The sequence below is a fragment of the Thalia democratica genome, chromosome 8 (assembly GCF_965202585.1).
Source record: "Thalia democratica chromosome 8, ktThaDemo2.hap1.1, whole genome shotgun sequence".
Classification (NCBI taxonomy): Eukaryota; Metazoa; Chordata; class Thaliacea; order Salpida; family Salpidae; genus Thalia; species Thalia democratica.
Window position 1 is genome coordinate 37,853,208 of NC_139172.1, and position 9,578 is coordinate 37,862,785.

At 30.6% G+C, this 9,578-nt stretch overlaps 1 protein-coding gene across 1 annotated transcript; it reads left to right on the forward strand.

The window, feature by feature from the left end:
• The first annotated feature begins 1,296 nt into the window (after positions 1-1,296).
• Positions 1,297-8,755, forward strand: LOC145842543 (uncharacterized). Its single transcript, XM_082950001.1, has 7 exons — positions 1,297-1,624; positions 1,869-2,104; positions 2,812-2,955; positions 3,706-3,912; positions 4,443-4,600; positions 5,908-6,117; positions 8,078-8,755. Exons 1-7 carry the CDS (start codon positions 1,318-1,320, stop codon positions 8,529-8,531), a joined length of 1,716 nt encoding a protein of 571 aa, XP_082806127.1. The 5' UTR covers positions 1,297-1,317; the 3' UTR covers positions 8,532-8,755.
• The last annotated feature ends 823 nt before the right edge of the window (positions 8,756-9,578 follow it).

Below are 9,578 nucleotides of genomic sequence, written 5' to 3' on the forward strand. Positions count from 1 at the left end.
TTATTGATTTCTACTTTTTGTTTTAGAGGCTGGTTTGTGCTTATATTCTAGTAGGTAAGCATCTTTAATACATAAAACTGTAACTAACCTAACAAAAAATAAAATTTAATCATAAAGAGTTATTTTGCAAGTTTTGTTTTAAACCTTGGTTAGTTACCGCGTGTTGTATGATTGTAATAAAAGTTATAACTTGATTAATATATATTAATATATATTAATATAGCTTTTTATTTGGTTTCATTTTTAGCAGCGTACACTTACAAAAAAATTGCTATACAGTTAGAAAAATTTAAAGCTAACAGACCATATCGTAATCAAAATTTGTTGTTTTATCAAAAATACTTTATTGTACAGAATGTTAAAAAGTGCCAGGTTTTTTAAGTGGCAAGTGTTTGTAAACTATTAGTCGTATATTTTAGGAAAGTCTAAAAAAATCTAATTGTTGATTTTAAAATCGATCAATGTTTAATTATTTTGTTTATTTGATGATTTAATTTGAATAGTAGGCTTAAAGCCTTTCATTGCAATTTTCGTAGGGGTTAGGCTTGGTTATTGAGAAAAATTCATATTGTTCTTTGCTTTTCATACAAGGTTACAAAAATAAAAAATTGCTTTTTATTTAACTTCAAGCATATTTTAAATAGTTTAAACGAACAAAACTTAGAGTTTGAAAAATGTTTAATTGTTCTTGATAAAGTACAATTAGAGCTTATCTAAAACCTTTTAACTTTCTGATAAAATAAGCATCTTTGTTTACCTCATGCACAGTTTAGTTAGCAAGCAGTATGATTTTCAAGTAACAAATCTAAAAATTAACTATTGTATTCGACAATTCAACTTTGAATATTCTCATTAAAAGTCCATCTAAATTTACAATTTACAGCAATTTACAGCTAAATGTTTCTGGGAAAAGTTTTTTCTCAACAATTGTACACCCAAGTACGCGTAACAAAATCTAATTTTTAGGCACTATTAGTTTTCCTTTGTTTTTTGTTCTAAAAGGTACATTGAAACATATTTATTATAAATTTATAACGCTTGTGTTATGAATATTTATGTTTGTTTTGCTAGCTTTGAAAATATTGTTTTAGTATAAATAAAAGTACAGTCTTTGATTCTGAACTGTTTATAAAATCTTAAAAAATAATTTTTAACCAATTTTTTTTATTTTTATCTTTTTACATTTGTTATTTGTTTACTTGCGTTTGATTTCAGCTTAATAAATAACGCATACCCAAAATTAAAAATATATATTTAAGCGTAAAAATGTTAACTGAGTACTGATTTTTAGAAATACTTAAAAAAACACACAAAACAATGAACCAACTTTCAACCTCGGGTTTGGGAAAGTCCCTGGACCGAGACCAGATCGAGCTGCAGCAGCAGTTGAAAGCCGTCGACTGCAGGGACTTTCCCTTCGACGAGGTGCTTTCCCTGGAGCAGACCGTCACCATGACGACCGGCAGCAACCCGCTCGGCACCGCCACCGTGGCTTCCGCGGCGACCACCTTTTCCAAGGACCCCGTCGGCTACTACGACCCGGGATTGATCGACCACTCGGCGCTGCAGCATCTGACCAATCAGAAGGACAGGATAATCGCCGCCGATTCAAAAAATACCCCAAGTTAGGAAACTGTTTCTTTATTTGCGCTTCTTAAAGTTTTGTTTTTAATTTTGCTCAGGTGCTTAGTTTAAATAAAAATTTGAAGAAAAGATGTATATGAAAAATGCAGTAATTATGTTTTAATAATTTTACACTTTATTTTATCTTTCATGCTGTTCTAAAAAATAAAAGAAGGAAACCAATGAATTATTATGATTACCAGACAGTTTTTTAGACACTTAAAATAATTTAGTTTTCTTCACAGGTAAAGAGTTGCAAGTCCAAAAGTGGGTTAACGACATTAGAGTGCACGCCAATGGCAATAACAGCAATGGCACTCATAACAACGGTAGTCATGGCAACAGTACTCATAGCAACAGTAATCATGGCAACGGCAGTCATAGCAACAGTTGGGAAGACAAAGAAGATGTTGAAGGAATAATGGAGATTCTTGTCAAATATAAAGCTGTTTTGCCAAACCAGAAACAAGCATTAGAAAAAGTGAGTTTAGCAGTTGTTCTTAAAAGTTTTAACTTATTATAAACTAGTTTATTTTGTAATTATGTTTGCTTTTTTAAATCAAAAGATTTTTTTACTAATAAAAGCTAAAGTTATCTTATTTTTCATTTAGTTATTCTACTTTAAAACCTTTATTGTAGTTGTTGTGCTTAAAATACACAAGCTTTTGTGCCATCAAAACACCTGTTTACTTAAATTATACTCTCGTGACAGGCCCACCGCAATACAGCTATGTTTTTTTGATGTTTTTAGCTAAACTAGTTGTGTTTATCTGCTTTGTTTTTCTGAATACGCGGTTTAACTTACTGAAGTAACAAACAGAAAAAGTTAAACTTTAAAGCAATTGAAACAACAACAATTCACTGGTTTAATGTTTGTAATAATATTTGATATGATTTAACAATATCAGGATTTTTATTTTGATATTAAGAAAACTTTATTAAAAAATAACCAGTTTAAATGTTTCCAGGCGTTCTGATTGTGAATTAGTTTCATACACATTTACATAATTACTTTTCTTAAAATTAATTAATATTTTATCAGGCTTGTGTTTCAAAACCTTGGCATTCTTGTTTTACAACACAAGCTCTTATAACTATTTTTCTATTTGCTTACACTGAACGCAAATGTTAAAAACATGGCAGAAAATCAAATTTTGTCAAAACACTGACTTCATACTTTCCTGACAGATACCAACCGGCAAGCTGTTCGAAGTGATAGAGGAAGTCCACGAGGATCTGATCAAGCAGGAGGAGCTCGTGCGGTATTGGGAGACCAAAGCCAAAAACTTCAAGGAAAAGTACGAGGCGGAAGTTGAGAAACACAAAAACAAGGTTTGTGTTCAACGTTGGTTCGAAAACTGTTTACGACTGTCCACAGTTGATATAATGTACATACTTCTTATTGATTAAACTGATATTTTGTTGTTTTTGTAATGGTATGCTAAAGATAGTTAAGAACTATGAAAAATTAGTCTTAAAAACAGTTTAAAATTGATTATGTAATGTATAACAGTTTGTATAGTTTTTATACTTTAATAAAATTTTGTTTAAGTAAAGTTAAGTTCCTTACCCTTTTTGAGATCAACAAGTAATGAATATAGTAATTTTAGTGAAAACTAAAGTCCTCTACTAACATCAGTTTTTTTGAGGTTTAAGTAGTTTTCTTATTTGTATCAAGAATATAAACAGAAAAAGCCTTGAAAAAACTTATATACTTAATAAATAAATGCACAGTTTGCTTTCACTACAATAAATACACAGCAATGTAAAAATAACAAAGCTTTTATTTCCATTTTGTAAATTTTTCTTGTGTAGTCTCGTTACTTGTGCAAGTTTGTTTCCACAACGAAATATTTTCTTTGACCGCATTAAAAAACAGAAGTACATAGTTTTTAATAAACTTAGACTTAGGTATACTCTACATTAAAGTGTTCAGTGAAATTACAACTATTCACTCAACTTGCGAGTTCACAATTTCCTTCTTTAACAAAAAAAAAATAGCATCAGTTCCGCGTAACGAAACACTACATTTAACTACCCCTATTGTAGCATTATTTGAAAAACTAAAAAAACATTTTCCAGGCACCAAAACTTTCCACCGATTCTTCGACTTCCTTCACTCAGATCCGACCGAGGAGCCAAAACTCAACGGGAAGCTTTTTCGAGCCGAAAAACGGCGGGAAAATGGTTCCGATCAACTCGCCCATCCAGGTGGTTCCCCCTCAGAAGAGAAAAGGGTCGCTGGACAGCTTGGGGTGCCAGGAAAAGATGGCAAGGAGTGAAACGAAGGTTGGGTAATAACATTTTACTAAACTTTACACATTGCAATTGGAAACAAGATATTTTGTTAATGTATGATTTAATTTACATATTTTATTTGAAAAAGAATATCTAATTATATTTATGTGTTGTGTTTTACGTGTTTTAAATTGAAAACAAGAATACATTTTATCTTTTTATTTTTTTAAGTAGCCAAGTCAAGTAACTTAAAAATAAAATTGCTTGATTAAATGTTTTAAGCAACTTTAATCAGTTTTCTTCCATCATATATTTCGTTTGATAAGCTATTGTTTGCTTCATCGACACAAGGCTAGGGTGGACAGCACAAGAAAACCTGACTGTTAGAAATTGTATTTGTCATACTTTGTATATGGCTTAGTCTTATTTTTAGTCTTTGTTAGCAAGAAGGATCGCTTTCTTTTATGCCATGTTCCTCTAACAAGTTTAGACAAATTTTCTGCATTAATCATCTTTGTTCGATTCGAATGCAGTTTTATTAATATATTGTATATAATGAATATTCAATTTTTTATCACCAGCGTGGAAGTGTGGACAGTTCAACGCTTAAGAACCGTCAGTACGTCAACGACAAGCTGAAGGAGAAGGTGAAGTTGATGGAGATCAAAAGGAAGCAGGAAATTTTGAACAATCAAGCGTCGCTGCAGTACCCCACGCTGAGGTACCCGCAGTATAACAGGTTTTTTTTTCAATTTATTTATATTTTGATGTTTTTATACATTCGTGTAAATACAACAGCCAACTTTGAGGTACCCGCAGTATAGCAGTTTGGTTTCTCTTAAGTATAAAAAAGGCTAAATTTATAGAAAAATTGTTTAACATGAATATTGTAAACTAGTTGTTTTTTAAGTTGCTTTACACTGCTTAAGTGTTTTTAAGTAGTGATTTAAAACCTATACTTATGTAAAATAGTACAAAAGTATAAAAGTATATAATATTTATAAGTTTTACAAATATAAATGTTGATCTAATTAGAAAACGCTTGTTTATTTTTTTTTAAGTTTAGACAAGGGTTTTCCAAACTTTTTTTGCAGATGGCCCCCTTTAAAAAAATTAAAAAAGTCATGACCCCCTTTACCAAGATTACTAAAAAACTACCATAATAAACACCTAAGACCTTTTTTTTCATTTGCAACTCGAGAACATCTAGTTTAAGTTTCAAATTATGACCTCATGCCCCCCCTCTTACCCCTTTACTGCTCGTGGTCCCCTGAGTATCTGTCATGTTCCCAAGGGGGCCACTTGGCCCACTTTAGGAAACCCTGGTTTAGACTATATCAGCAGTACAACAGGATTGTTTTTGCTAAATAAACGATTTTTAATTGTTTTGTTTAATTGCTTTGTACAGAAAGTTTAAATTGAAGAACTGACTCATTTTAGTTTCAAGTCTAAAATACAGCTGTATCAGTATTAATTTTCTAGCTACTGTACTCCTAAGTTAACAGTATAAAAAACCAGTGTTACAAGTGAACTTTGCAAGTAAACAGTTAAGGGTATAACGATTCTACTTTAAAAACTTGACACTGTGCTATAGCAATAAATGCTGATGTTATACATTTTTGTGTTAAAAATCATATAATAAACAATGAACTTAACCGCACGATCAACAACAACAGCATCCGAGACAATCCTACGACCGGTTTCGTCCTAATTAGGACTCATCAGGCAGGAATAGTCGCGAGAAACCGCTGTTGTGATCTAACCACAGATGTTTAAGTACGAAGTACTGAAGCGACCGTTTGTGGGTAAAGTCCGAAAAATTGACGCAGGCAAATCTTCACAGCCCAACGTCTTAGACATTGTCAGCTTAATGTGAGATTTAACTCTCCATGCTCATTGTTGTTGATCGTGCGGTTAAGTTCATTGTTTATTATCGATAGCATAAAACATCTCAACTTTGTTGATGATGGCCGAAATAAATACTGTGTTTAATAAGAAAATAAAAAATTGTTTTTGAAATAAAATTTAAACTATATTTTTCAACAGAGCTACCTCAAACTACCTGCCGCCAGTGGTCACCATGAACAACCAATGTAATCCAACCTACAGGAGGGCCAACTCCCACGTGCAGGGGGAAATCCCTCTGCTGAAAACAATGTTGGTTCCGACCCAGGGAAGTCCCCTGCAAGACGTGTTCATTCCGACCACCGACAAATCGCCTATGTTCAAACCTTCGCCTTTCTGTCCAATAAACAGGTTGGATTTCGTTTTTTTTTTTTTTTCCAGGAGTTCCTAAAAATTTAAGCTGACAGGGGGTGTTAAGTATTAAAACGGTAAAATATTTAGTAGGGAATTATCTAGTATAGGCATTATGTATAAATTTTGGGGCAGTTATGTCGAATGCAGAAATGTCTCCCATTTTCTAACCTTCGTCCTTCTGCCCAACAAACAGATTTGTTTGGGTTTAACTAAGTTTATCAACCAAACCAGAGCTTGGGGAAATCCCTAACTAATTAACAGATAACCAAATAAACTTAACAAACTAATCAAAACAAACTTTGACTGGTTTATTAAACACCCTTGCACACTTTCTGAAAACAGGCATACAATGTGTACTTTTTTCAAGTAAACCATCGGTTATAACAAAAGTTTATTAACGTTCGAAAATTCAAGTATTTCAAACTCTGATAACTCCGAGTTTTTGTAGTTTGTATTTCTAATGCATTGTTTTTCAAAAATGTTTTGTCTTATTGTAACTATTTTAGTTGGAGTTCCGTGCAAATTTAATTTAATTTCTTTTTTCTACATTGACAAGTCAATTTGTGCATATTTTTATTAACTTTGAAAATTTTTAATGCTAAGGCCTGAAAAAAATGCAAAAACTATATAAGTTTTGTAATAATATTATCTCATTCACAAAAATACTAAAATAATGGATTAGCTACTATTTTAAACTATTACTAAAAACACTTAATAAAATACTTTTTTTAGTCTTATAAAATTGAACTAAATATGTTTGTGTTATTTTTTTTTTTTCAGTTAACTTAAAAGATATCCAGATTTGATTTAAACAAAACCCTTATGCAAACTGGCATAACTTAGTTGTTGAAAAATGTTTTTAGCTTTATGTAAAGCTCTAAATTTATCAGAATTTTAACTTTTGACTGCTAATTAAGAAAAAAAACTATTTAGAACAATTTTTAATATTTTCTAATATAATATTAGATGCATCTCAACTTGAAGCTCACTTACTAATATTAACTGCATTTTTAATTAAGTAATTTTTACTTTTTTTTATTTTATTAAGTAACTTTTATATAACTATTTTCATTTCAGATTTTGAAACTCAACTAAAATTTAAACTTTACCATAGACTCAATCTTGTTATTAAAATTGAATATGTTTTGTTTTGAAGTAAAAAAATGTTTTTATTTAATTGTTTAGATATTATTTTCCATGACTGTTACATACCTTTTTATATTTTTTATTTAAGCACTGACGAGGTCTTAAACCGAAACTTAGTTTGCAAGATAAATTCTTGAAAGAACTAATTTATTATTTCTCCTTTAGTAGTTGAGATCTCTTTGTTTGTTTTCTTTAAATCGGGACATATGATACATTATATAATATGATAATTGCGGATCTACTGTGTTAAAACAGTTTATACAAGTTTGTCTTAAAAAGGTAAACCAATTTAGAAACTAAAAACGTGTCTTAGCCATATTGTTGTCACTTTTTATAAATTATTTTTAAAAATAAAATAAATGCACCTTATGTGAAGAATTTAAAATAAATACAACTTATGAGAAGAATTTTAATTAAATTCTGTCTACTTATTTGTCAATTCAAATTTCAATTAAACTTGTTAAAACAAAAAATTAATTACATATGTCACAAAAGTATTTTTTTTAATAATATTAGCAAGGCAGAACATATTAAGACACATTGGTACACATTTTAGGTAATACTGGTTTCTATAAGTGGTATTCGATTTTAAAACTTATAGTACTTTTTTAAGCCAAATTACGACAAAAGATTTTACAATAAAAACCAAAACTTTTGTTTGCCAAGAGATAAATTCAAAACTAATTTTTGATATTACAAAACCTAGATCATTCGACTATTTCGATTTTTGTTGAAACTTTTAAGTCAGTCAAAAATTGAATGACTTGCAATCTTCAAACTAACAAATAAAAACTAGCTGTTTTATTTTCAGGTCAATTCACCACTTTCAGCCACCACAGGTCCAGCGACCGGAAGCCAAAACCAAAACGGCCAAAATCGACTTTCCAACACCTGCCATTCCAATTCCGCACAAAATCCCCGCATCTGATACAACTCTTGCAGTTCCAAGCTTTCAAAACGCTCCAGCTTCGAGCGAAACCCCTAACGTTGAAACCACCGCTTCGACTGCTTCAAACTTTCTTGAAAGAGGTAAAACCCCCACGGAGAACCAGCAGTGGTCGTACAGGTACCAGCTCGATCAGGGAATTACCCTGAATACCAACCAGAAGCCGGTTTTGAAGCAGAAAAAGTCCAACTCTTTCCCCAATTTGACCCTCAATTTCAACTTCGGGGATGCCCCCAACCACCGGCCCCTGGAGAGGGTCGAGTCGTCGCTTAGCAACGACGGCAGGCTGATGCGCGAGCTGGGAAGCATTCTGCAGTGACGTCACTACTTATTACGTCAAAGTAAACATATTATATTGTTTCTGACGGAAAGAGTTTATAATGTTACTATTGTTACTTTATTAAAATAGCATTGGTTTAAAAGAAAAAAATATATATACATTTTTTTAGGATTATTAAGTTCTGGTAACACTTGAAATGACCTAAAATAGTTTTTAACTTTTACATTTGTGTATTAAAATTGAACAAAACTTTACCAGTAACATGAGCTTTAAAAATTTTCTTTACTGAATTTAGCACAAGTTTATAGATGTGTCTTTTTTTGCTTGCATAGCTTTTTTATTTCAAAAAGAAGCTAAAATTAGTCGAAGCTTTTAATAACATTAAATCATTCCTAATAGTAATAATAGTAAAAAGATATTTTTTTATATTGCTTAAGAGTGTTTAACTTTTAATTTGCACACAAAATACTTGTAGAACTTAGATAATTGTTAAAAACTTTACTGTTTTAAAAGTAAACATTTAATTAATTGAAGTAAATTTCAGTTTTATGGTTTTTTCAGAATTTATTTACACTACTTTTTTTTCTTTAGCAGAACATAAATTAATATTGAGATATATATTAAAATTTATTTAAAGTTTGAAATAATAGTAGGGTAAAGTTTTAGAATTATTTTCAGTATTGTATATACTGTTAGCTGTTAGACAAATGTTTAAAAATTTACTAAAAAGTTGAAAAGGTACAGTTGTGGTAATTGTTTTTGATTCTTTCTGGAAACGTTATGTTATATATATAAGCTAACATTTTGAAGACTGTTTGCTAAAAAAACATCGACATCTTAAAATACACCAAAAATTTACTGAAAACTAGTGTTTAAGTTTAATGTTTAGTTTTATTGTTTACTAAACGTCTAATGACCATCCGATTGGCTTTAAAATACTAATTGTTTGTCAGTAGCAAATATTTGTTTTACTAATTATTGTAATTAGTTCAACAGTTTCAATGAATTTTATTTCCTTCCTAAAACCCTTTATCTGATAAAAAACAAACAGCAACAAAGTTTGTTGAAAAACAAGTTGTAACTGAA

Coding starts and splice junctions, on each gene's coding strand:
- LOC145842543 (XM_082950001.1), top strand. CDS start 1,318: ATGAACCAACTTTCAACCTCGGGTTTGGGAAAGTCCCTGGACCGAGAC. Junction 2,105..2,811: donor AGAAACAAGCATTAGAAAAA/GTGAGTTTAGCA, acceptor CTTTCCTGACAG/ATACCAACCGGCAAGCTGTT. Junction 6,118..8,077: donor CCTTTCTGTCCAATAAACAG/GTTGGATTTCGT, acceptor TTTTATTTTCAG/GTCAATTCACCACTTTCAGC.